We start from the raw sequence: 27102 nt of genomic DNA on the forward strand, positions 1-27102 counted from the left end.
GAGCGTTAGCCCAGCCTCGGTTCGGTCAGGTTTGGTTTCTAGCTGGCTGCGGTATCCAGCGCGGGACGCTGCAGGGACTGACCAGAGGCGGCTGTGAATGGCAGGAGAGGGTCGGGTGGCAGGCTGCGGCATCTGACGGGAGGTGGCAGCCCTGCTAGCCCACAGACCTGCAACACCAGTCATCAGGGAGGGGGGAATACGCTGTACACTCACCACTTCCCTCGGCTGCCGTAACTGGGCTGACCACTACGCTGGCCTGTATATAACGCGACCCACCAGCTCAGGACCTGAGCCTTCAGCCTGAGCTTCTAGGTACGCGCATGCACATGGGCCAGGTTTGGGGCGCGGCAAGGGGTCCCTGCTAATGCTCCCTGCCGTGAAGAGGTGCCCTGCCCAAACAGCCCTGGGCAGGGGGCCAGGGCCCTCAGCAGAGGGAGAAGCGCCGGGAGTTGATGTTCATGCGTGTGACGCCAATGTGCTTGAGTGGCGTGGAGAGCAAGAAGGCGGCCTTGGGAGGAATGTTGCACAGCAGGTCTGTGTCCTCCTCACAGCCCTCCAGGCCAAAGGTGGCATTGTCCAGCATCTCCTTGTGCTGGTGGCACACCTGCTCCACCTTCAGCTGGTGAATCTGCCCCCGCAGCCGCATCAGCTGCCGCGCCAGCTGGTGATCCACAGCCTGCATCTCCTGCTGTGCAGAGGAGGGAAAGGGGAGCCTTTAAGGGCCCAGCCGGAGCACGGGTCACCCCATCACTGAGCCAGAGAGCAGCCCTAATGCAGAGCCACGGACATGCGGAGACACACAGACGGGGGTACGGACACAGGAGGTAAGTCGAGTGGCAGCCTGCGGCAACGCGTCTCAGAGTCCGGGTCCAGGCTTGCAAGGGTCGGGCCGCCATGCTAAGAGGAGCCGTGTAGACGTTGTGGCATGGGCTGGAGCTCAGGCTTTGAAGACTCGGGGAGGGGGCTTAAGAGCCCAAGCTCCAGCCCAGGCTGCACTCTCTGCACAGCTATTTTTAGCGCGGTAGCCTGAGCTGTGTGACCGGGGCTCTGAGAGTCGCTGCTGCAGGTTGCGGTTTGCTGTGTAGACAGTCCTATGGAGACACGCAGATAGACACACATGGACTCATGGAGACACACCGCCAGAGACAACCCCGAGACATGGGAACACACAGAGACACACGGACAGAGACACACACCACCAGAGACACACGGACAGACAGAGACACACACCACCAGAGACAACCCCGAGACATGCAAACACACAGAGACACACGGACAGAGACACACCACCAGAGACAACTCCGAGACATGCAAACACACAGAGACACACAGACAGAGACACACACCACACCGAGACACACGGACAGAGACAAACACCACCAGAGACAACCCCGAGATATGTGAACACACAGACAGACAGAGACACACACCACACCGAGACACACGGACAGACAGAGATACACACCACCAGAGACAATCCCGAGACATGCAAACACACAGAGACATACAGACAGAGACACACACCACCAGAGACAACCCCGAGACATGTGAACACACAGAGACACACAGACAGACAGAGACACACACCACCAGAGACAACCCCGAGACATGTGAACACACAGACAGACAGAGACACACACCACACCGAGACACACGGACAGACAGAGACACACACCACCAGAGACAACCCCGAGACATGCAAACACACAGAGACACACGGACAGACAGAGACACATACCGCCAGCCACAACCTCAAGACATGCGGTAACACAGACTCATGGACAGAGATAGAGACATGGACACATGGAGACACACTGCCAAAGGAAACCCAAAGACATGCGAACACACAGAGACACCCTGACAGAGATATAGAGACACACTGCAGACACAAACACCGAGACATGCGAACACACACAGACACCCAGCAACAGATGGACAGAAAGACACACAGATAGAGATAGAGATACACAGACACAAAGACACGCATGGACAGAGAGAGACATACAGATGGATGCACAAATATACAGAGATGCATAGACAGAGACAGACACCCACGGAGATATCTGGACAGAGACAGAGACACACAGAGATGTACAAACACAGACACACAAACGCAGAGGCACAAACACACTGAAATGTGCAGACAATCAGAAAGACAGACGTGTGCGAGCACTTACAGACTCGTGGACCGAGCTGGGGACAAACATACAAACACACAGTTGCACTGATGCAGACACACACACACACGCACGTAGGCCGTGTCTACACTAAGCAAAGAAGCGTTGCACCAAATGGTGCCTGGAACACCTTGAGCTGGCAGAACATGTGCAGCCACCCCACGTCCGCACATCCGAGCTGCTCAGACCTTTCACAAGCATTGACTGTAATGGTTCGTTGCAACCCCAGGAGTGTGGTGTTTCCTTTGGGTCCAGCTGAGCCGGTGCTGGCTACAGCAGCTTCCCCCTAGCACGGAGAGGAAACCATGACCCTTGCAGCTGCCCCAGGTCAGCTGGCCCCCAAACTCCAGCCCCCAAAGCAGTGCCGCACACTTGGAAATCCGTGAAGCCCTCACGTCTATAACAGGGCACTAGGGAACAGGTGCTCCAGGAGTCCCGGAATGCACTGGACCAGCCACAGCTGCGAGATGTGATGCTTGCGGATGCACCAGAATGGTTCAGGGAGGAATCATGTTGCCATGAATCCGCACCGACCCACTGCGAGGGTAAAGCAACCAGCCCTTCCTGGCAGGGAGTCCCCCTGCAGAGAGAGACAGCTCACACACACACACAAATGCTCAAAGTCCATGTCAATCAAGGCCTATAAACACCAGAGTTAGGGAGAAAGGTAGGCACCAAAATGGGCATGTTGGCATCGAAACGGCTCCTTTGTACATGGACAAGGCAATGCCAAACCCCAGCTGGGATTCCGGGGGTACGAACCCAGGGAATGAGCCCTGCTCGAAGTGCAGAGGACTGAAGTAAGCAGGGTGATGGAGAACAAACCAGCCTCGTGCCACCTTTAAAATTGACCCCCCCCGGGCCATGGATGTGACACCCAAGCCAGGTACAAATTGAACTGCCGAGCATCCAGCCCATGGCAGGGGCTTTCTCCTCCTCCCCAGCATCCTCATACTCCCTCCCCTTTCCCCAGGAGTTCTCTTTGTCCCATTTCCCGTTAGCCCTGGGGATGTCAAGCTGAGCTCCGCAGCCCAGGAGCCCTACTGCTGCGGGGCCTGGGATAATGGTTTAAGATCTCTTGCCTTCTCTGTCCCTTGCTCTTCTCCCACAGAGGCCGTGCTCCCAACAAAGCTACTCACCAGCTCCTTTCTGAGCCACTCCAGGGCATCGTCCATGGTGGCAAACCCACAGATGCTCCTGGACGGCACGTCGGCTTGAGTCCCCTCCAGAAACACCTCTCCGCCCTGCTCTTCATTCAGCGAGCTGATGGCTCCCTCCGTGACCCCGTTCCTCCAGGACTGGCTCTGCACGCGGGCCTTCCATTCCAAGTAGGAAGGCCTCCTAGTCTGCAGCTTCAGCTTGGCCGTCAGGGCCTTCACGCTGTCCAGGTTCTCCTTGTCTGAGTTCGACTCCTCTTCCCCTAGCTCCTTGAACTTCAGGTGGCTGAAGGACATGGTTGTGCTTGCCAGGTACAAGAGAGAGGAGCGTTTGCCTGTGGCAGAGCTGGCTCGCTCTGCGTGTGTGCGTGTGAGCAGGAGAACTACCGGTATTTATTTCTGGAATGAACAATAAAGCCTTGGAACTCGGTGATGATTATAAACGAGCAGGAACTTTAATTGCCTGGAGGCCTGGGGAGGTGTTTTTTTTTTTTAAAAAAAGATTATTGTCTCCAGCTGGGAGGAGACACCCTGTTCTTTGAAAGGAAGTTTCAATGGGGACATAAAGGACTGTAGGAGCGAAAAGTAATTTATCCCACGACGCGCCTTCCCTTCCCGGTCTATTATCGGGACAGAAATGAAACTGCTTCTCCACCCAGCTCCGAGATCAAGGGAGGTTGAAAGGTCACTTGAGATTCAGGGCTGCTACAGAGCCATAAAAAAAAAAAAAAGAAAAAAGAAAAAAAGAAAGAAAGAAAAAGAAAAAAGCTCAGCTCTGTTCAAGGCTTTTCCTGCCCCACCCCCAGGCACTTATACAGCGCCCAGGGCGGATCATACGGTGCAGATCGTGCAGGAGAGGCGAGGTTAGAGGAAGGAGAGGCCTGGCATGGAGGGGCTGGTGTGGAGTCCCCAAGAAACATTGGAGTTCACTGCAGCGGGGGGTTCTGTTCAGAGTCCCTGAGAAACCCCTCAGCCATGCGAGGGAAGAACAGCAAAGGACCCGTGCAGGCAGCATGACGCTGTTCTGCACCCGTAGCCACATGGCTGATATCCCATGTGAGATCTGAATGGGCACGTGGCATCTCACAGTATCTCCCCTACGGGTCACGTTTGGCTATGCTGAGTCGGCCACGCACCCCTTTGTGATACCTTCAGAGGGAAGGCCAAGCTGGGGTGTGTGGGTTTGCTCTAGTCTGTGCCTCCTGGGAGGGGTCTCTCCCCAGGATCTCAGCTATAGGGCCTCCTAGACCTACAATTCTGCTAATAAATCCCGCCCTTTGAGGGCTCTCATTGGTCACCCGCCTCCCAGCCGTGCTCAGGGCTTCTGGCCAGGTCACTTTAACCAGTGGCTTTTTTGCTTCTTCACAGCTGTGCTGCATTTAAGGTGGAACCCAGGGGCCCTGGAGAGAATGGACAACCTAAGGAGATTGCAGTGCAGAGGCAGAAGGCAGCATTTCCCACCCCTACACACACCCCGTACAGAAAAACAAGGACCATTCAGTACAGGGTGACAGGTAAAAAAATGCTTAGCCAGGGGCAGAGAAGGAAACATAGGGTATATGGGGAACAGGGAATGTGGTGCTGGGTCTGGGCAGGGGCCCTTGAGGCTTCTGGGTAATAGAGATTGTGGTGCTGGTTCCAGGCAGTGGGCCTGGGGGATTCTGGGTAATAGAGATTGTGGTGCTGGTTCCAGGCAGTGGGCCTGGGGGATTCTGGGTAACAGAGACTGCAGAGCTGGGTCTGGGCAGGGGCCCTGGGTAACAGAAAAGGTGGCACTGAGGATAGGTAAAGAAGCCTACAGTGTCTGGGGGGGAATTGTTTACTAGTCACGACTCACCGGGCATATTTCTATCAGCCAGCTGTACACCCCACACCCCTCCAGGCCTGTCTCTAGCACCCTCTGACCAGAATGCCCTCAATCTCCCCAACTCCCTCCCCGGCTGAGGGATCGAGACTCTGTCCCCTTTCCACAGATTCAATTCTTCAGCCCTCCCAAAGTGCCCGAAGCTAGGAGCCCTGTGCCTCCAACGGGCAGGTTCCCCTTGTCTCCCCCGCCCTCCCCCAAATTGAGGCCCTCTGTCACCCTGATATCCCCAGAACTTTACTTCCTCTGCTGCCCCATCCTCCCCAGTCCCCAGGAGGGAGGGGACCCCATCATCTCCAGACTGGATTCTTTCCCCCCCTACCTGTCCATCACGTCCCTGAGCCTGGGAAAAGCCCCCTGCAGTGATTCAAAGGCAAAGCTCTTGGGTCCCTGCAGGGCCTGCGAGACCCAAGCCTGGGCTCATTTCATGGGCACAAGCCTCACACCAGGGAGAAACTAAATCAAAAACTGGAGCCAGGCCACCTTAAACCCGACATCCTCCCTCTCTGCTTCTCGGCCTCACCCACACGGCAGCCTGCTCAGTTCCTGTTGCTGTGTTTCACAACCCCTGCATCAGAACATGCTTATCACCAGCTTCTCAGAAGCAGCAGCTGCCGCAAGGTATTGCATGCCTGCTGCAGAAGCCGCTGTGCCCATCTCTGTGGCGCATATCCTGCTGCCAGCCCCCGGGCGCCCCTGTTCATTGGGGCATGGCTTTTCCAGCCAAAGAATTCCTTTGCGGCAGTGATCCCAGCACTAGAGGTTTGGGCTCAAGCTCCCCTTGAGCAGGATCTGCCCCCTCTGATGACCCAGCTCTCTGACTGCAGCCTGAGGGTTGCCATTCCAGAAACAGGTAAGGGCAGTGGCCGTTGCTGGGGGCCAGATGTTGGGGGGTATTAATCACTTGCTTCCTGCTGCTGCTTATTCCAAAAGAGAAGCCTGTTCCCCAAGATGGGGAAAGCATCCCTGCTTCCACCCCTTACTTAGGGGCGAAGGGGGTTTGAGCAGGTTCTGTCTAATGTCCCTGTACCGAGCCTGGCCAAGCGGAGCAGCTCTGAAGACGTTTCTGGTTTTAGAAAGGGGTCTATTCTGGAGCCCAGCGTGCCTGGGAATAGAGGGAGGGAGCTAACCCCTCAGCCTCCAAGGATGAATTATGGATTGGAAGCTCTTTGGGGCAGGGCTGGGTTTGTACAGCTCCTAGCGCATTGAGGCTCCTCCACGCTGCCGCACTATAAATCCTAAATAATAACAATAGCTTCTTGCAAGGTAGGGGCTGGATTTTCACCTGCAGCTAAACATTTCAGATTTCAATAATAACCTTTAAATGATAACCCTGGGGATGACGCACAGGGCTGTACCACCATCCATGTAGACATACGCAAGGAGAGACAGAGGGGTGCTTCGTCAGCCTGAGCAGAGGCCTGGGTGCTGGGAACTCCTCCCCAAGTGCTAACCGCGGCTCTGCCACTGACTCCCTCTGAGCCCTTGAGTAAGTCACGTCGCCTCTCCGTGCCTCCATCTGTAAAGTGGAGCTAATGACACTGACCCACTCCCAGGATAGGACCCAGGGCTGAATTAGGTAATGCTCCATCCGTGCTTTGCAGATGGAAAGCTCCATGGGCCCTAAGCAGCGATAAATGTGGATTGTTTAAAAAGGGATCGAATAAAGCAATTGAGACTAGACTGCAGGGGATGACCCTATATTGGCCTAAGACAGTACAGTGGAAAGAGGGAAGCATGAACCTGTAGGAGGGGGTGGGAAGGAAATGGCAAAGAGAGGATGCTCTGCGCCTCCCACGGCCTGTCCCCCATCTCACGCTGAGTCTCTGTCTCCTTTTGTGGCCATTTTAGGTGCTGGCCGAGGACTTTGCTGGTCGCTGTTGCCCGTCAACCCTTTGGGAAGGAAACGTGACAATCCTTTGGGGCTCTTTGTGCCCCGCACTCCTTGCCAGGGTTCAGCTCGGCACCGCTGCCGTCGCCATGGAGTTTGCAGAGCTGATCAAGACAGCGAAGGTGGAGAACGTGCAGCTCTCATGCCCCGGGCTCCCGCCGATCAAGGGGACGCTGTGCATCACCAGCCATCACCTGCTGCTGTCGTCCCAGCCCGGGGGCCATGGGGAGCAGGGCACGGTGGAGCTTTGGCTTCTCATCCGGAACGTGGACGCTGTTGAGAAAAGGTGAGTCTCCCCTGCCCCCTCCATGATGTCCCACCGGGGAGGCGTGTGTGTCTGACACAGTCTCACCTTCTGAGTGAGAGAGAGAGAGTCTGTGGGTGGTCAGAGCTGGGATGGGCCCATTGGCGTCAGTGGAAGTCACGCGGCTCACGCCCCCAGATCTGAGGGGGGGGGCGTGTGTTGAATTAGGGGTCTGTCTCTTGTTTACAGGCACTACCCACATTGTTCACCATTCACTTATCCTCCCTTGGTGCCTGTCCGCCCTGGTGACCCAGAGAACAACAGAGTGGATCTCACCAACTCTGCCCCCAGCATAGAGCAGGGGCTGGGACAAGACACTGAACTCTGCCTTCAGCTGTCGTTGCTGCGTGTCCCAGTTGAGCGCTGCGTCCAGCATGGGGCGAGCAGCTGGTTAGGGGACAGAACAGGCTTTCGCCTCTTTTTCCATTTTCTCCTCTGCCCTTGGGGCTAGCCAGATGGTGCAGCTCAAGCCCTGGGCAATAACCTCTCTTCTTTTCTGTGACTCAGTGTTCAGAACCTAGGCTGGTACCAAACCTCCAGGACTAACAGCTCCCACCAAGAGACCAGGTTTGGCTTTTACCCCTGTATTGGCTCTAACCCACCTAAAACGCCTGGCTTTGCACTAACCCAGTGACCAGCTTCCCGCTCAGACCGCTGCGCTGGGCTGGGGCACCAGGGACCTGTGTCTGCAACGCTTGCTTTAGTATCCTCTCCACAGAGAGGTGGGGAGGACACTCGCCTCACTGCTTCTGTCAGGAGTCGGGGAAAGACAGGGGAGAAGGTGGGGCCGGGCAGCCAGAGTGAACGGTGCTTCCATCTTACTCTTCAGGGATGAGCCAGCTTTCCTCTGGTGACGGACAACGTGCCTGAGCTGCTCCAGAAGGACTGGAAACCCCCGTCCTTTACACCCTGGGGACAGGTGGAATAAAACACGCTCTAACACACGCTCCTTACCGTCCTCCCGTTCAGACCCTCCCAAGCACATGCTCCCACATTTGCACTTACACGTGCACAGACACAGCCACGCTTCCACAATCACACGTTCACCCATCCTCCAGGGCAGCCGTGAAGGCAAACAATGCAAGCAACTGCCCAGCACAGACGCGCCTCTCCAGCAGCCTGGGCAATAAAGCCACTAGACATATTCTTATACACGTATGTTCTCATGCACACTCCAGTTCTCACCTGCCTCTTGTCTATCACGTCTCTTTTTAATTACATGTACCGATGCTCACACGCACCCACGCTCACACATGCAGCAGCTGGACTCTACTTTGGGGGTTTGGATTGTGGTTGATCCAAGAGACAAGGACATAGGGTCTGACTCCCAGCTCCTGTCTGGCATCTCCCCACAGGATTGCAAGTTCCTTGGGCACAATCACACTCAAGTGCAAAGACCTGAAGGTGCTGCAGCTGGAGATCCCGGGTATGGAGGAATGTCTCAACATCGCCAGCTCCACTGAGGTCAGTCAGTGCCTACTGGTGGCTCGAGATTCGTTCTCTGCAGAAGGGACGGGCATGGCCTTTTGGCCACCCAGAGTGTAGCTGGGGGCTGGGCTGGGATTGGAAGGCAGCCACATGCAGCCCCTGGAAAGATCCTCTGCCCAGCGTGGAAGGTTTTGACATTTGGCAAGAGGAAGCGCAGTGCCCCTGTGGTGTTTGCTTTGAGTTCATCATTAACGTGGGTAATTATTGACTTCCCTCTGGCCTTTGTTTGCATTCCGATCTCCTTAGGGGCTTTCAGAGGCACCTGCTGGGTCCATCTCACTAGCACATGGTGATGACCTAGGGGCACCCTGCTGTAGCCCAGCTGAGGGCTACACTGAAAACTTGACCAGGATCTCAAAGGCCTTGGCTTGCAACCCAGTCCTGCTCCCAGCCAACTCAGTGGAAGTTTTGCCATTGACCTGAATGGATGCAGGATCAAGACACCCTCATCTTTAATGTGAAGGTGTGGCCCAAAGAGAGTACAGTTCCCAGCATGCAATGTGCCATTTTGATTCAGGTGGCCTGACTGCATTGCATGCTGGAGCCTGTAGTTTCCAGGGGATGCACTTCCATATGGAAGAAAGAGAAAGTCGATAGTAATGAATATAAAACAGAAGTTAGGAATTGTAGAAAACTGATAAGGGGAATCAAAGGGCCATAAGGAGAAATCTATGGCCAGCACAGTTAAAGACAATAAGGAGGAGTTCTGTATTCGGGGGGGAAACAGTCTTGTCAAATGGTGATGCTAACACTCTTTCCATTCCACGAGTATCGCTGGAGGATATTAAACAGAAGCTACTAATAAACATTTTAAAATCAGCATGTCTAGATAACTTGCATCCAAGAGTTTGAAAAGAGCTGACTGAGGAGCTCATTGGACCATTACTTAGGGTTACCATATTTAAAAAATAAAAAAAGAGGACACTCCACGGGGCCCCGCCCCCCCTTTCCCACCCCGGCCCCGCCCCAACCCCACCCCTTCCCCAAAGTCCCCGCCCTAACTCCGCCCCCTCCCCTGAGCACCCCGCATTCCCCCTCCTCCCTCCCAGCCACGCAAAAAGGGCTGCCCGAGCGCTACCGGCTTCACGGTTTGCTGGGCAGCCCCCAGACCCTGCGCCCCCGGCCGGCGCTTCCCCAGCGTAGCTGGAGCCCGGGAGGGGAAGTGCTTGGCCGGGGGCGCAGGGTCCAGAGGCATGGGGGCTGCCCGAAGCCGGTAGTGCTCGGGCAGCTCGGCTCTTACAGAGCCCAGGAGTCAGGGAGCACAGCAGCCCCCGGCGCCCGCTCTAAGGTAAGCCAGGGAGTATTTTTCCCGGACATGTTCGGCTTTTTGGAAATTCCCCCCGGACGGGGGTTTGATTACCAAAAAGCCAGACATGTCCGGGAAAAACCAGACGTATGGTAACCCTACCATTACTGTTGATTTTCAATAAGTCTTGGGGCACTGGGGAAGTTCCAGAAAACTGGAAGAAAGCTAATGTAATACCAGTTTTTAAAAAAAGTAAATGGGATGACCTGGGTAATTATAGGCCTGTCAGCCTGACCTTGATCCTTGGCAAGATAATGGAGCAGCTGATATGGGGAGTTGATTAATAAAGAATTAAAGAATGATAATATAATTAATGCAAATTAATATGGGTTTATGGAAAATAGATCCGGTCAAATAAACTTGATATATTTTTTAATGAGATTGCCAGTTTGTCTGATAAAGATAATAGTGTTGACGTAATATACTTAGACTTCTCTAAAGCGTTTGGTTTGGTACCACAAAGACATTTTGATTAAAATACTAGAACGATGTAAAATGTACATGGCACACATTAAATGGAGTAAAACTTGGCTAACTGATAGGTCTCAAATGTAATTGTAAATGGGGAATCGTCAGCAAGTGGGGGTGGGGGCTGTGGTGGATAATCATCTGAACATGAGCTCCCAGGATAACTCTGTGGCCAAAAGAGCTAATGTGATCCTGGGAGCCATAAACAGGGGAATCTCAAGTAGGAACCGAGAAGTTATTTTGCCTCTATGTTTGGCACCGGTATAGCCGCTGCTGGAATCCTGTGTCCAGTTCTGATGCCCACAATTCAAGAAGGATATTGATAAATTTGAGGGGGTTCAGAGAAGGGCCACAAGAATGGTAAAAGGATTAGAAACCTGCCTTAGGATGGTAGAAGCTCAATCTATTTAACTTAGCAAAAAGAAGGTTAAGGGGTGACTTGATCACAGTCTATAAAGATCTACACATATTTAATAATAGGCTATTCAGTGTCACAGAGAACGGTCTAACTGTATCCAATGGCTGGAAGTTGAAGCTAGACAAACAGACCGGAAATAAGGCGTACATTTGAACAGTGTGGGGTAATTAAGCTTGGGCCAATTTACCCAGGGTTGTGGTGGATTCCCCATCGCTGACACTTTTAAAATCAAGATTGGATGTTTTTCTAAAAGATCTGCTCTAGGAATTTGTTATACAGGTCAGACTAGATGATCACACTGGTCCCTTTGGGCCTTAGAATCTATGTATGAAAGATGAAGTCAGCTGTGGGCTGCACTAGCTCTGTGGCTGGCGCACAGCCCAGCTCAGCTCCTTATTTCTCCTGCCATTAAGACTTAAAATTGGATTCGGGTGCAAAGAAGCCCTGAGGCCCGCTGGGGGTGGTGTTATCCCCTCTAATAGCTGCTGTCTTTGCATTAGCTGCATTCTGGATGCAGGCTGGCTCTTGTGGGCTGTTCTAGCCCTTCCCTAGCACGTAGTCAGTATCGTGTGGGTGCTGGTCCATATACTATGAATAGAGACCAATTATATGTGTGTGTTCATCCTTGTTCTCTCTTCTAGGCCCTCTCTTCTGTGGATTCAGTGATGATGATGTACCCATTCTTCTACAGACCCCAAAGCATGAAGCTCAAGGATGGATGGCAGCTTTACCCCCTCCAACATTACTACCAACAAATCGCCTCAGAGGTGGGTATGGAGGGGCAGAAACCTTTTCAATGAGAGATCAATGGGGGGGGGGGGAGATCACTCCAGAAATGTCCTTCAAGACGGGGTGGGGGATTGAGCCACTCCATACACCACACATAGGGCACGGTCCAGTACGGCATATCGGTAAGAAAGTGCCAACCATACCGGCTGGGCCACTGATAGGGGGCGGGGGGGGGAGGGGCAAAAGGGGCAGAAGTCCACATCACAAAACCCACCCTCCACCACAGGCCCCCTCGCTGACCGTCTTAGCAGAGAGGGCAAGGACTAGCTGGGCCGTGCAGATATCTGCTGTGGAGGTGGGCCCTCCAGGGTAGAGTAAAATATCCATCTGGGATAGATGCCCCCCACCCCACCCACTCTGTCCCCCTGAGGTGAAAGCTGTAGGAATCAGAGCCTGACACTTCTGTACTTCCCAGACAAGTGCTTGGAGGCTGAGCTGTGTTAACGGGGATTTCACCATCTGCTCCAGTTACCCACTAGCTGTAATTGTACCAGCCACAGTGGACGATAATGTCTTGAAGAAGGCCGCCCGGTTCCGCCAGGGGGGACGATTCCCTGTCCTCAGCTACTATCACAAGAAGAATGGGACGGTGAGTCTGTTTCCCTTTTAGTTTCTTGCTCCCCTCCCAGCTCTTCCTCTCAGAGGGTGAATGAGAGCGGGAAAGCTTCTGCAGATCAGTGCTTCCCCTGTGTATCTGCCACCAACAGCACTATAATCAGATACGACCTCTCTGAGGATCCCAAAGCACTTCACCAACAAATTGAGCCACTTCTGGGGTGAGGCACTGCAGCTGTTGAACAGCTCACAGCAACACTGCACAGCTGTTCAGTACAGGAAGTAACAAAGAACACTGTCTCCAACAAACTGCAAGGGGAAATGAAAGAGCCAGCAGAGAACCACTGAATCTAAGCTGGAACCGAGCCAGGACTCTGAGAGCAGCTGGGTTTGCCCTCAGCGGTCTCCTAACCAAATACTAAACAAGCCAAAGCCTGCTTAGCTTAAGGTCTGTTTGCAGCAGTACACAAGGGGAGGAAAGATGACCTTACTCCTCTGCCCTGCAGGTGATGCTCCGTAGCAGCCAGCCACTGATAGGGCCCAACAGGAAGCGCTGCCAAGAGGATGAGCTGCTGCTCAGCGCCGTCCTGGATGGAGGGGAGCGTGGCTTCATCATCGACACCCGCTCAGCTCAGGCAGCCAAGCAGGCTCGGGTGATGGGGGGCGGCACGGAGCCCAAATCCTCCTATCCCCACTGGAAGAGGCTGCACAGGCCACTGGAGAGGTAAGCGCAGCAGCTCTCTCTAAGCCCCCAGCATGGAGGCTGGTGGCGTCACCTGCCGTGCATGGGGATCTCTGGCATGACTCTTACAGGGAGCGTCGACATTTACATTAGACATTAACCCCCTGCCCTTTTGTCTCCATTGGCACCATAATACTTGCAGCTGTGCTATGCCAAGGCCTGGCCCACTCATTACACTGGTGGTTACTGGCCCAGCTGTGCTAGTTCTGCAACCCCCCCCTCCAGGAACATTGGGACAGACGCTCCAACTTCCCCTTCTCCTCAGGTGGTGCAGACTTATTAAAGGAGCCTAGAAACCATCTCACACACACGCACACCCCCCTCCAAGCAACACCCTGATGGCTTCCTCCTCCTCCTTCCCCTCTCAGGGGCCGCCCGCTCCAGGAGAGTTTCATTAAGCTGGTAGAAGCCTGCAACGACACTTCCCTCAGCATGGACCGCTGGCTGAGCAAGCTGGAGAGCTCCAAATGGCTGGCCCACGTCAAGGGGGCCCTGAGCACCGCCTGCCTGGCCGCCCAGTGCATGGAGAGGTGAGAGGAGGGGGTGGAAGGGGCAGGCACTCAGCTGCTTTGGGGACAGTGTGCTGAGTTGTATCACCTGCTGCTCTGAGCCCTGCTGCCCCTTGCAGGCTCTTGCCAATTCTTTCCCCCTGGAAAAGGTCTTTGTAAAGAGATCAACAGGCTGTATGTGAGCTGGGGTTCCTGGGAGGTACCTGGCCTAGCCCCTGGAGCCCAACTGGGAACAAGGGACACCCTTCTGTTCCCAGTCTTGCCACTGACTCCCCATGCAGCCTCAGCAGTCACGGACACCTTCTGGGCCTCAGTTTCCCCATCTGTGTTTAAAAAAAAATGTACAGGAGGATTAATGATGGAAGGTACTGAGCATTAGATAAAGCTCCCCAGCTGTCAGCATCCTGGTAGCCTTGATCCACACACAGCGACAGCCTAAGGCATCCGAGCTGTGATTCAAACACCGGTCCTGTCCCCTCCTGCCCCAGGCAGCCCCAGCGGCTCTCTTCAGCCCTGGGGCTCTGTCACTTTCTCACTGGCCGCAAGTTGGGACCCCACCACTCACTGGCCTGCAGGGGCCCAGGGCACTTTCCTTCTGGTGACTGCCGCGCTGTGTTTGCCTTCAGGGAAGAGGCCTGCATCCTGGTGCATGGAGCCGAGGGGACAGATACCACCCTGCTGGTGACCGCTCTGGCCCAGGTGATCCTAGACCCTGACTGCAGGACACTGACTGGCTTCCAGGGGCTGCTGGAGCGGGAGTGGATAGAGGTAACCCCCCCACAAACCCACCCCCAGACCACCATCCCAAAGCAGCTCCGGCCCACGAACCCGAGAGCCGCAATAGAGGGTAGAGCAGCCAGCCCAAATCTCAGAGCAACACCAGCTTGCGAGACCCACGCCAGCTCCCCCCCATCCCTGGTCCTCACCCAAGGGCCCCGCTGTTCTGGGAACAGGCAACTCCTTTGGGTAGTTCACCCCCCCATGCCTGGTGCCCACTCATTCCAGCCTTCCCCCACCCCCGCACTGATGGATTCCTTCTGCCCTTGGCTTTGCAGGCAGGACACCCGTTTCACTTCCGCTGTGCCCACTCCGCCTACTCCCACGCCCGGCTCAAGCAGGAGGCTCCCATCTTCCTCCTCTTCCTCGACTGTGTCTGGCAGCTGGGGCACCAGTTCCCCTTCTCCCTGCAGTTTAACGAGCGCCTCCTGCTGGTGCTGTTCGAACACACGTACGCATCTTGCTACGGGACCTTTCTGTGCAACAGCGAGAAGGAAAGGTGAGTGCCCAGTGAGCTGTGAAGGGACAGCTATCCGGAGAGCAGGGACAATACTGATCAAAGGAGCTGGGCCTCGGAGATGAGCTAGCAGGACTGTGCCTGCCCCCTCCCAAATCTAGTTTACAATCCCCCGGGGTTCAGGGGGCAGCCCCCACCCAACTGATAAGTGATCTCACATTAGTGTTTTCACTGGGTAAGGTGGGGGAAGGTTATGATCCCTGCCCTCTTTCACCTCACCAGTTACTACCAAGTCATCCCGCATGGATCGTTTGTCTAGCTTTGCAAGGCACCAGAGTGAAGCAAACGGCGTGTGCCTTTCTCTCTAGCAAGCACTTATCACCTCCCTGCATGTCCTGCTCAGACCAGCCTTAGGAGACTACACACCTGTTAGGGTGGTGGTTCTCAGCCAGGGGTACGCATACCCCTGTGGGTACTCAAAGGTCTTCTAGGGAGTACTCAACTCATCTAGATCAGTGTTTCTCAATCTGGGGGTTACAGGACAGGTTTGGGGGGTAACAAGTGCAGGGCCAGCATTAGGGGGTGGCATTGAGGGCAATTGCCCTGGGCCTCACGCCACAGGGAGCCCCACAAAGCTAAGCTGCATGCCTCAGCCCTGGGCGGTAGGGATTAGGCTTCAGCCAATGCCCACAAGTGGAAAACAGGCTCAAGTACAATATTTATATTCCCATTGATTTTTTTTATAACAAGGGTTCTCAAACTGGGGGTGGGGACCCCTCAGGGGGTCACAAGATTATTACATGGTGGGGGTCACGAGCTGTCAACCTCCTCCCCAAACCCCCTTACCTCCAGCATTTATAATGGTGTTAAATATATTAAACAGTGTGTTTAACTTAGTAGGGGGGTCGCACTCAGAGGCTTGCGATGTGAAAGGGGTCACCCGTAAAAAAGTTTGAGACCCACTGTTTTATAATGAAATGGTAAAAATGAGCCAGCAATTTTTCAGTCCTAGCGTGCTGGGACTTGTATTTCTGTGTCTGATTTGGCAAGGAGGGAATTTTAAAGGGAGCTGAACCATGCGCTACACAAGACAGATCAGACTCCTGAAAGGGGCACAGTATTCTGGAAAGATGGAGAACCATTATGCGAGGGGATAGGCCAAAACTTCCAAACCTGGCTACCCCCAGCTAGGCGCCTGAGCCCCGCATTAGGCAGTTGACTAGGAGTGGCATGATCTGCAGAGCAGGCCCAGCGCCTGCTGCAGCCCACAGGGACGGAGCAGCTCCCACGTTACCTGAGTTGGTTGGGGCCAAGCACAGCCAAACCAAATTCCCAGTGACAGCCCACTCCCCTCCCCCGTGGGTATTTTGGTGTCTCCGTACCCCTAAAGGGACAGGATGAGCATATTCCCTCCCTGCCTCCACTGCTGGCTGTACAGCCACCCATGGCCCCAGCTGGAGCAAAGCCCCGCTCCAGCACCGGGTTTCTGCTACTCCCACGAAAGGACTTTAGCTCCAAATTCACAAGGCCCTGCCAGCTCCTGCTTCGCCCGTGGGCAGGAGCATCAACCCAGGCCCATGGCCAGAGAGCACCGCGCTCGCTGCAGGAGCGGTCATCCCTGTAGGCTGCCAGTGCACTGCAGACCCCCAGGGAACGGACTCAAATGCTGCTGGATGCTCATGCAGGTGCTTGTGTGAAGTGAAGGAGAAAACTCACTCCCTCTGGTCCTGGCTGAACCAACCCAGCGAGTTGAAAAAACACCTGAATCCCCTGTACACATACAATGCCCTGGTCATCTGGCCGTCCGTGGAGCCTCAGAGCCTGCAGCTCTGGCAAGGTAAGTGCTGCTTGGGCATTGGCCTTTAGCCAGCTACTCCTGAAATACAGGGGTCTCCTAAACCACACTGCAAGGACCCTGCATTCAATCGGCAGGAACCTTGACTGCTCCCCTCAGTCACTGCAGGGAAGAGCGTAGGAGCACAGGCTGGGGACAGCTGCTGACGAGGGCTGAGGGTAGGAGCTGGGGGCTATACATAGTAACACAAACTGCATGTGTCTGGCAGGTTTGTTCCTCCGGTGGATCCGATCCTCTCAGTACTTAGATGAGGCCTGGGCAGAAATCCAGCGACTAGTGACAAACTGTGAAGATGCCCCAGAGGAGAGCGCAGGGCGCACACTGTGCCACTCACAACCAGATGCTGCTTACCCACTGACAATCACAGGGACCGCAAACGAAGGATGAACCAGAACATCGGTGGCTGCAACAGAATGGCTGGTGGCTCAGGCTTGGCCACATCTCCCATCTATCGCTCAGACTGCTCCAGAGGCAGCGAGGACAGACGCTGCCTCTTAGGGAGTAGGGCTTTGTGCTGGTCACACGGGCCCTGTTGAAGCCAAATACAAATTTGGAGAGCAGGCCAGGCTCTGAGCCGAACGCACCAGGATCAGAGGACACGTGGGGCACGCACAGCCCCAACCTTGTGGCACAATGCTTTGAGCAGTTACAAAGTACAGACTAGGTTTGTTACAGTAAAATGGTCTCTACTCATGACATCTCCTCCTTTCGAGTGGGGAATATTCAGGGCATGTCTACACTGCAATAAAAAACCTGCAGCACTGAGGCTCAGAACTTGGGTCAGCTGATGCGGGGTCACAGAGCTTAAAAAAAAAAAAAAAAAAAAAAAATTCAGCACCAAAACCTTCCTAGTGCGGGAAGCAACTGTTCCCTGAGGAAAGTCAGCTCAGTCTCCCTTCCTGCACAAAGCAATGGGGTCATGTGCATTTGTCATCTGGAAACATAGCAGCCAGCAATTGTTTTCTGGCTTGTTTACAGATTCAGTGATTCTGGGTGTTAGTGAAGGGGAGATGCCACTGGACAGTGATGGGTGGGTAGGAGATTTATCCAGGGTAACCAGAGAAACAGAGAGAACCAAGCTGAGTTTACCCACAGCCACTGCAAGGACTGATACGCTTTAACTCATCTGGTTATAAAAAAGATTTATATTTATCATTTCCTTTTGAGTTTATTTTCTCACAGACTTATAAATATCTCCAGCAGGGCAGGAAGTTAGTGTCCACAGCAGCAGGGAGCAAGCTGGCCCATTTTTCCCTCTGGTCTCACACCACTCAGACTACCTCAGACAAAGCAGCTGATCCTACCATTCCAGGCTGGTTTCTCCTTTAGGCTCACACCCTCAGCACTCAATCCCAAGAGCTCCATGCTGCTGCCCATTGGAACAGACCAACTTTAAGCCTGGACAAAACTCCAGGAGAGGAGCCAATGGGGGGTTGAAAAAAAACAAGTGAAAGTGTGGGGGGGGAATAAAATAAAGAGGGTGGGGGAAGAAACAAGAGCTGCTTCAAGCTTCAAATTCGAACTCGAAGTACTGTGGGTCGAAGTAATGGATGCGAACGTAACCATCTTCACCGCCACTGCTGTAACTGCATGGGGAAAGAAAGCCAGATGAAACCACTGCCCCACACTGGGACCTCAAGAGTTTGAGGTCAATGACACCCCTTTCTAAAACCCAGGCTAGTAACCCCCACTTCATCTAGTAAAGGATTTTGATATGGGACAACGGTATAATCAGGGGATGTAACCCAGTAAAGATTTTGGGTTAGCAGACCTCAGAGGGTCTCATATCTATGAGGATGTGGGAGCCAAGAGCTAGTGAGTCTAGGCCTAGGATGGATATTCGCAGAAAGCTATTACTGGATATATAGGATCAGCAGGTAAAGATAGAAGAGACCTACTGGACTCATCTGTCCCCTCTGCTAGGGCAGGTTGTCTCCCATACTAAGATAAATTAAAGTTAATGTTTAAAATCAAATTTACACAAGTTAAGAGGGAAGGTCCTGTACATCTGGGGTCGGGCTTGGGTTATGGGGGATTGCAAGTATCAGCTACAAGGTTCACGAGGTACATACATATCACATAACCAGCAGAGATCCAGATTGGGGTGTGGGAGTTTTTAAAGCGTCGGTGGATAAGTGGACTCGGGTACGCCACCCATGGAATGTATTAAGAATCCATGTCAGTATTGGTGTAGGGAATAAGTACATGGGTGGGGTGTGTCCCTTGGTTCGTCAGGGAAGGAAGTGGGTTATTTCCCTGGTTGGTGGTCTCGGTTACTCAACCTGGTACTGGCGATGTCCCATGTAGATGTCTCTGGACCACCTACACTAGATCTTAACCAAGAGCCAATACTTCCAAAGAGGCTGGCGGTCCCCCTATAGGGCAGGGAGGCCTTGGGTTCTCTACATCTCAAGAGGAGGGGGATTGGTATTGGAACAGCAGGGATGGTGTGTCTCAGCATGAGGAGTCCATGATGTGACCAAGCTGGGGATGCCGCAGGTCAGAACTAAGGTCTATTGGCAGAGTGTAGCTGGGTGCTACAGGGGAAGCAGGCAAGGCCTAATTGTACTGTAGGGGGGAAAATGCATCTAGCACATGCCTGACCCTAGCCAGCATTTCAGTCAGCACCACCACTGGTTTTCAAAAGCCCAGGGAACCCCAGCGAGATCCTTACCTCTTTCCGTCAGGATGGAAAGCAACACTGTTTATTGGACCAAAATGACCCTTGATTCTCCCAAACTCTTCTTCAACACCCAGGTGGAAGAACCTAGGAACAAAGAAGATGGTTTTGGTTATTCCAAGAGGCTCAGAGCTCCAGTTATGTAAGAACAGAGTCTGGCCTGCATTTCACCCAAAGAGTACCAGGAAAGGTGTCTTCAGGCTGCTACGAACACACCCAAATCTCCCTCCACATTGAAGGAACAAGAAGGACCAACCTTGCCTCGAATTTGCCAATCCTGGTAGAGGTTGTGGTCACATCCATGGCTTCTTGTCCACCCCCCAATACTACCTGCAAATAGGAAGAAGCCAAACACACTCAGATGCTGCTCCAGTCACTCTCGCTTGATGAGAGCCAGGATCTAGAAACTCAGTATAGCAGCCAGAGCAAAGACTAGTGGGACATTTTCTCCTATCCCAGCTGGTATCAGTGGCTGGAGCAGTACTATGAAAGAGCTCCCATGGGATTTCTTGCCTCCAAGACACATTTGCTAAAAGGGGAGCATTTAATAAGCCGTGAACTGGAGGCTTAGCACTCAGCAGCACAGTGCAAGAGATGGTGTCAGTTCCTGGGCTCTTTGTGCACTAGGAGTGAGGTTGTCACCTGTCCAACGTTCAGTGTCTCAGTTCTGTGTGTTCTCATGTTACCTGTTTTATACACACACTTCCCGATCCAGCCAGAGGCGTGGGAACCCTGTTCAGTCGGGATTTTCAAAGGTGCCTAAGGGAATTCAGCACACAGCTCCCATTGGAATTCAGTGTGCTGGGTGCCCAAATCCCTTAGGCTTCTTCAAAACCCCCAGTCTCCATTCTCACACTGCACACTCCAGTCCTGCAATGCCTCTCCCCCCTTAACACTCCCACTCCCTGCAGATGGATGGGTTGGTGGCAGGGGAGGGATATTACAGGAACACCAACTGACCTCTAGCTAGTACTGCCTGCCAGTGCTGTGATATCAGAGATGTTTTTAGCTGTTGCCAGCATAAACAACACAGGGCAGGCCAGGCTCATACGTGCTCTCCGCTCCCCTGACAGACTGAGATGGGGGGGCGGTTCCCAGCCGCCTGGTTGCTGCTGCAGATTTCAGCACTCAGGAGACTGAAATAATCCCTCTCCTCCCCTCCACGTTGCCTTTGTCAGAAGCAACACCGGAGTAAACTATTTTAATTGAGAAGTGTCTTCTTTCAGTTCACACCTCCCCCGTACAGGGTGGTGTATAATGGAGCAGTCTGCCACAAACATGTGATCAGCACTTCCTGATCTCACCTAACATCTCAGAGCCGACATAAAGGGAATGTAACACCAGGATTTAGAGGGGGGAGAGGGAAGAGGCTTTGGGATGCAATACTAAAGGCGCCATTAAACCCAAACCAGGGGTGCATACAGAGGGAAGATGATGCATGAATGAGCCATAGACCCTCCACACTTCATGAGGGATGCCTAGAACTAGAATGAAGAGTGCACTGTGGAGAACAGTCCTGCATTAATCCCTGAAGGATGGAGATGACCCAGTCATAGGAGCGAATTACAAGATTCCTAGGATTTGAACCCTCGCCCCCACAGCCCCCCAAAACCGGTCTATGCCTTGCATCCACGCCAATCCCCTATCAGTTAGCTTACGTGATCAAAGATGGGGGAAAGAGCTGCAGAGTTGACAGGCCGCTCGGTCCGGAACGACTTCTGATGCTCGAGTGTCGTGGAGTCAAACAGCTAGAAGGCAAGAGGCAAAGCTGGTTATTCTGATACTGAATGAGAGGAACAGCCGTTTACAAGCAGGCTCCCAACGCTGGGAGCATAGAGTGGAAAGCCAACCCCCTCCTAAAGCCCTGGAGCTCTGCCTCGCCTCCACAGGCGACTCCATCGCCCCGAAGCAGTTAGTGACAGGGTTCCCAACTCTTGCAAAAGGGTGCCAACGCCCAAACACTTCTGAGAACACAACTTGGAGCACACAAGCCCCTCTGCACCTTGTGCCTGAGACAGCACACTTGAAATCACTGCATCATCTGTGCCTGTTCATCTGGCCAAGGTAAGCCCCCCCACCCCACCCCACCCTACCCTACCCTTTACTGGGCTTGTCCCACTAAGCAGATGTCTACTTTGAGACAGAGAAAACTTGGCTCCATAGTTACTCATAAGTTTCTAGGGACAAGGAAATAGACATTCAAGGCAGCAATATCTTTTGCGTTTGCTCTCAGGGCCATCAGTCAGCGGGGTCCACTGAGGTAGGGAAGGGAGGTCTCACCTTGGCTGAGTTGTCCTTGGAGGCAGTGATAAACATGGTCATGTCCCTGGAGGTCTGGATGTCATTGATCTGCTTGGTGTGCTCCTTGACATTCACAAGGACCTCCCCTGACTGGGGCATAAACACAACACAGAATTAATGCTACCGAGCCATTGCTGAGAGAGGTGCAAACCATCCCTCATATACAGAGGTCCCAGTTACACCTAGCATCCCCAGTGAATTATATGGTGGTCCTTTCTGGCCTTAAACTCTATGGCTCTAAACCACCACTCTGCAATGGTGGTCTCATCCATGTCCGGACTGCAGCCCAAACTGATACTCAGGGCAAGTCTACACTAGAGCACTACATCTTTTTCACACCCCTGAGCAATGTGAATTACATCAACTTAAGCAGTAGTTTAGACCAGCCCTCCATAGCTGTGTACTTCATCTGGCAGCCTTCTGGCTACACCAAGCAGCTGCTGGTTTGACTTCTGGCTCAACACTCCTCCCTGTGGCCGCTACGGGTATTTTGTGGCACCCACCCCCTCTGTCCTCAATTAAAGAGGAGGAGCACACTGCTCCTCATGACAATAACCTTGGCACTGAACTGGTTCAGCTCTCCATTCTCGTGCCCCGCGATGATGAATTCACCAAGAGGGCCCCACACAGCGCTAGTGATTTTAGACTCATTGCATGGGATTTTCATGTAAGGCTCGTCGCTTTCTGCGGAGAGGAAGGGAAGAGTTAGACAAATGACTCTGATTTGCAGGTGATCCAAGTTTTCCCACAGTCCCCCCATCTTCCATGCAGGTATTTGCCTGAATTCCTTACCAATCTGGCTGGGGTCACGAAGGTCGAAGAAGCTAACAAAACACTGATACCCCATCTGCTTATCTGTGGAGAACATGATGATGTTTCCTCCAAAGTCAAAGCCGCAGGTTCGCACAGCTGAGTTAGTCTTCACCAGCGCAAGCTGCTTTCCTAGACACAGGAGAGAACCTGTTAGATTGCACCGGACATCCTCATCCCTTACCGTCACCCCTCCCTTCTGCAGGGGGAATCGCAGCGCTGAGCTAGCCAGTATGCAATGCTCAGAGCAAGAGGGGGCTAGAGTCTGTACAAAGCATTTCTTAATTTTCCGAAGTGCTTGTGAAAAATCCTCCCGGATTTTACAAGTCATAAGATTAGCGAACACCATCCATTTCATCACATACATTTCACTAAGCAAAGACCGGAAACTCAGCCTGGGTCTTGCCATCAGCTATGATCAATCTGTCAACCACTTAACGCACATATCTGTCTATTCTCATTGCTCATCTTTCCACTGAGTATTTAGCTAGGCCAGCAAGTTCTGTTCTGAGCTGTGACAAGTGAATCTCAATGCTATAGGTCAAAGAAGCATTCTGTCTTTCTGTGGACCTCCTGCCGGACACCTTTCCTACTCACAGGATGACACCAGTTCATCCACTGAAATATGATTTACAAGACCGGGAAACCCATATGTGCACATAGATGGTTTTCTTTAAAATTCTGGATGAATTAGGCACTCATGAAAGTTAGGATACTGGCCAGAGATAAAGCAAATTATTCTGCACAAGCTATCCACACGCCACTCTGCCAATGCACCTCAATCCTAACCTGCACCAGCAGTCCCTGGCCTTTTCAGGGCAGACACTGTTACTTCCTGCCAGTTTGGATAGTGAGGGACTTACAAAAGAATATTCATTAGTTGGTAAGGGTCAGAATGAGACCAAACCCATCTTCACCACTGGTCCTAAAGTGAGAATTAGAATCCTACCTTATTTCCCTGCCACACATCTCAAGGCAAATAGATTTCATAGATAAAACTCTCTCATTAGAGAATAGTTAAACACTCCCTCTCACCCCAATATTCTTGTCTTACCTGTTTCGCAGTCCCAGAGCCGGCAGGAGTTGTCTGCAGAGCCAGTAAGCACGTGTCTTGTGTCCCCTGCATCATCAGTTAGGGAATGCCAACAAATTCTCACACCCCATCACCCCAAAAGGCCAATATCCACATTTTGCCGTAGAATACATAAATACACAAGATATGCAGTAGCTACAGTATTTATCTAGAATCAGAAAAAAAATCATGCAGATGAAATAACTTTCATTCCAACATACTACGTCCAGGCACATACACAGAGGGAACCATAACTTTGAATTTCCTGTTCTGGGGCATTAAGAGTTCAACTCTTAAATGCAAGAAACCCGCATTAATGTAACTATTTTATCACCTATCTGCATTGGTGACCGAAGGTCACTTTGAAATTCAGGCATCTTCTAAGAACTCCAGAGCCCTGTGAACCTGAGCACAGTAGGACAGTAAAAAGTGATGTCTGAATAAGTGAGGGTGGAACACAATGGCCTACAGTTTATGTACTATTTCAAATTGGGGGGCGTGGGGGGGGAGGGGGGCGGGGAGAGAAGGAGAAGCCAGTGGAGAGTAATTGAAAGACCAGGATACCAGCAATAAAATCACTCATTGTAGTGCCTGCCACCTAGTGTCCACAATAAAAACACCCCACTTCACACATGAGAAGAATCATCATAAACAAGCAGACAGACAGGTTTCAGTCACCAAAGGATACAATCTGCATCCACACACCAGACAGCTCCAGTGTGGCCAGTGTAAGTGCCAAGCCTCTCTCCATTGATTGAGTACCAGACATTGACAATCTGGGAAAGCAAAACAATTAGTCAAGCATCCACTTTAGATCAAGTTGCTAAATAAATGAATGCAATTTATTTCCATATGGTCTCATCTTGGAGTATCTCAAGTCTATATCACTGCACATATAGAACAGGAGCACATGCGGCAGAATATAGCTAATGGGCAACATCAGTAGAGGTAGTAGGACAGGAATGTTAAAGGGTGGAGAGGTCAAATTATGTAGAGAATGAATGAGCATGGATACACCGGAAGTATGGTGCACCTTTTGTGTTAAGAGGTGCTATGTCTAGATGGTATGGCAACAGATACTTTATAAATGCAGCTAGACAGAATAGATGTTGAAAGCCAGGCAGAGATGGCGCTCTACATGGGTCTGGAAATAGGATTTGAAAAGGATCAGAGGGGAGAAAGGCAATAAAATCCCACTCCCGGGACAGCCTAAGGGGGAACACAGGGAGAGGAGGAAGAAATAGATGCTGTTCAAGTAAGACAGAGGAGACACTGAGAACACAAAGAAGTGCTAGATGTAGAAAAACAATTCTGTGAGGGATCCTGAAGAGGAGGCAGGTTGGTTTTATACTAGATCTCAAACTGAACAGGAAACATCGAAGGTTTCTAGGAATGGGAATAATTGTTTCCGGGTATAGGAGAAGAGAGGTACATCCGACACCCTGGACAAAATGGATTTTCAGACTATACAGATGATAAAATACTGTTTAATTACCAATTTTTATACAAAGTCTCTGTAAAAGCCAAACACTGTATAGTGCTACCATGCAGGACTGAGAACTCTCTGTGGGATAGGTTAGAAAGATGGAAACCCACGGCTACTCCCAAATCCCAGCCTCTTGCAAAAGGGAGTCACTATAATAACTTGTTAAACTAAAAACTGACCCCATCTCAGGTATGGCTTTGTGACACCTCACCATAATATTAAACAGGCTGCAAGAACTTTCATGTTTTTAGAATCCTGTTTAAGTTCTCTTCCCCCCCCCCCAAAAAAGAAAAGTTTGAGACACATGAAACACTTAACTCAAAGGCTCTGGAATACTTACAGGATCTTTGGCTACTGTAAAGAGTAGGTCTCCTTCACGGTTATATTTGATTTGAGTAATGGACCTCTCATGACCTTGCAACAGTATAGGTTTCTAAAGGAAGATAGATCATTAAAAAAAAAAATCCAGTATTTTAAAACAAAACGACAAACCTCCGAGCTTTACGATTTATGCAAATACACAAGTACAGAGTTTCCATCAAACACAACTAGAGCTAGTCCATTTGCTCCTGTTTCTACCTTTTTATACCGTGAAACCTGCCTAAGAAAACCTCATCTTCCCACAGAGATGGAGCTAAATTCATCCCTGGTGTGAGCCTGTTAGTCAACTTTAGCAGAGTCCAGAGTCCCCAAACCACACAGCATTACTGGCTGTTTATTTTCCCAGGCTGCTAGGTCTCACTGAGTAGCCCTGGAAGGGGACCTGTCATCTCACAAGCCCTGACACTTCTGAGCCCAGCAGGTTGAAACGGTGAGGACTGTGGATTGAATTAGATGCACAGACACACGGAGCCAGAAAGAACTTCAGGAGGTTGCTGATCCCACCCAATAAGGGGGCTTTATCCCCACAATACTGGCTGTGCCAAGCATTGCCTCACCTTGAGGGTGGGGATCCCTGTGCCACAGGGCCCAGGTGGCTCCTCACACTGGGACCCGCATTGCACTGGAGTGGCATCAGGTGCCATGTTACACTGGGACACCCCCCTACAACAAAGGGAATCTCAGCGGGAGAGGGATAATGCGGAGCTCTGGGGCCATGACCCTGGGGGATGCGCTCTGGACCAGAGAGAAGGAAGGGCCATTATGCTAGGGGGACAGGCTCCAGGCCAGGAAGAAGGGGACTCCGGGCCCGGCGGGGGGGAAGAAGAAAGGGGGGGCGCATGACACCGCGGGGAGGGGCTCCGGGCCCGGGTGGGGGAGGGGGACATGACACCGCGGGGAGGGGCTCCGGGCCCGGCTGGGGGGAAGAAAGGGGGGGGCATGACACCGCGGGGAGGGGCTCCGGGCCCGGCTGGGGGGAAGAAAGGGGGGGGGGAGCATGACACCGCGGGGAGGGGCTCCGGGCCCGGCTGGGGGGAAGAAAGGGGGGGGGGGGCATGACACCGCGGGGAGGGGCTCCGGGCCCGGCTGGGGGGAAGAAAGGGGGGGGCATGACACCGCGGGAAGGGACTCTGAGCCCGGTGGGGGAGGGGAACATGACACCGCGGGGAGGGGCTCCGGGCCCGGGTGGGGGAGGGGGACATGACACCGCGGGGAGGGGCTCCGGGCCCGGCGGGGGGGGGCGGGGGCAGGACACCGCGGGGAGGGGCTCCGGGCCCGGCGGGGGGGAGCGCATGACACCGCGGGGAGGGGCTCCGGGCCCGGGTGGGGGAGGGGGACATGACACCGCGGGGAGGGGCTCCGGGCCCGGCGGGGGGGGCGGGGGCAGGACACCGCGGGAAGGGAAAAAGGGTGAAATCCTCACTCCCCACAGAGCCGCCTCCCCCAGCCTGGTCTCCCCGCCCAAGGCCCCCCCATTCCCGCCAAGCCGAGCCCAGCCCAGCCCAGGAGGCTCCCAGCCCCGCACTCACCATGGCGACTGCTCAACCCCGGCAACAGCCTGCGCAGCGCTCCGCGTGAAGGGAAGGGGGAGGAACCACATCCGGGTCAGGGGGCA

The 27102-nt window shown here is 53.0% G+C and overlaps 3 protein-coding genes across 3 annotated transcripts; 1 reads left to right on the forward strand and 2 right to left on the reverse strand.

Moving 5' to 3' along the window:
* Nucleotides 1-424: 424 nt before the first annotated feature.
* Nucleotides 425-3631, reverse strand: FAM167B (family with sequence similarity 167 member B). Its single transcript, XM_065421877.1, has 2 exons — nucleotides 3317-3631; nucleotides 425-688 (listed from the first exon to the last, which is right to left on the reverse strand). Exons 1-2 carry the CDS (start codon nucleotides 3629-3631, stop codon nucleotides 425-427), a joined length of 579 nt encoding a protein of 192 aa, XP_065277949.1.
* Nucleotides 3632-7178: 3547 nt separating this feature from the next.
* LOC135893645 (myotubularin-related protein 9-like) lies at nucleotides 7179-17557 on the forward strand. The gene is made up of 10 exons (XM_065421497.1): nucleotides 7179-7375; nucleotides 8749-8857; nucleotides 11715-11840; nucleotides 12278-12451; nucleotides 12924-13141; nucleotides 13528-13689; nucleotides 14295-14436; nucleotides 14724-14944; nucleotides 16588-16739; nucleotides 16966-17557. The coding sequence occupies exons 1-10, from the start codon at nucleotides 7179-7181 to the stop codon at nucleotides 17142-17144; spliced, it is 1680 nt and encodes a 559-aa protein (XP_065277569.1). The 3' UTR covers nucleotides 17145-17557.
* Nucleotides 17558-17885: 328 nt separating this feature from the next.
* Nucleotides 17886-27089, reverse strand: EIF3I (eukaryotic translation initiation factor 3 subunit I). Its single transcript, XM_065421498.1, has 11 exons — nucleotides 27017-27089; nucleotides 25447-25539; nucleotides 24309-24396; nucleotides 23603-23668; nucleotides 22531-22680; nucleotides 22295-22422; nucleotides 21718-21828; nucleotides 21096-21185; nucleotides 19694-19767; nucleotides 19432-19524; nucleotides 17886-18343 (listed from the first exon to the last, which is right to left on the reverse strand). The coding sequence occupies exons 1-11, from the start codon at nucleotides 27017-27019 to the stop codon at nucleotides 18262-18264; spliced, it is 978 nt and encodes a 325-aa protein (XP_065277570.1). The 5' UTR covers nucleotides 27020-27089; the 3' UTR covers nucleotides 17886-18261.
* Nucleotides 27090-27102: the final 13 nt, after the last annotated feature.

This window comes from Emys orbicularis, chromosome 23, assembly GCF_028017835.1.
Source record: "Emys orbicularis isolate rEmyOrb1 chromosome 23, rEmyOrb1.hap1, whole genome shotgun sequence".
Taxonomy (NCBI): domain Eukaryota; kingdom Metazoa; phylum Chordata; order Testudines; family Emydidae; genus Emys; species Emys orbicularis.

Bases quoted from the DNA above. Each gene is read 5' to 3' on its own strand.
- FAM167B (XM_065421877.1), bottom strand. From the start codon at position 3,631: ATGTCCTTCAGCCACCTGAAGTTCAAGGAGCTAGGGGAAGAGGAGTCG. The intron at 689-3,316 runs GTGAGTAGCTTT...TCCTCTGCACAG, and splicing joins AGTGGCTCAGAAAGGAGCTG to CAGGAGATGCAGGCTGTGGA.
- LOC135893645 (XM_065421497.1), top strand. From the start codon at position 7,179: ATGGAGTTTGCAGAGCTGATCAAGACAGCGAAGGTGGAGAACGTGCAG. The intron at 13,142-13,527 runs GTAAGCGCAGCA...TTCCCCTCTCAG, and splicing joins CTGCACAGGCCACTGGAGAG to GGGCCGCCCGCTCCAGGAGA. The intron at 14,437-14,723 runs GTAACCCCCCCA...TTGGCTTTGCAG, and splicing joins TGGAGCGGGAGTGGATAGAG to GCAGGACACCCGTTTCACTT.
- EIF3I (XM_065421498.1), bottom strand. The intron at 22,423-22,530 runs GTAAGGAATTCA...TCCTCTCCGCAG, and splicing joins TCGTGACCCCAGCCAGATTG to AAAGCGACGAGCCTTACATG. The intron at 19,525-19,693 runs GTTGGTCCTTCT...CTTTGTTCCTAG, and splicing joins ATTGGCAAATTCGAGGCAAG to GTTCTTCCACCTGGGTGTTG.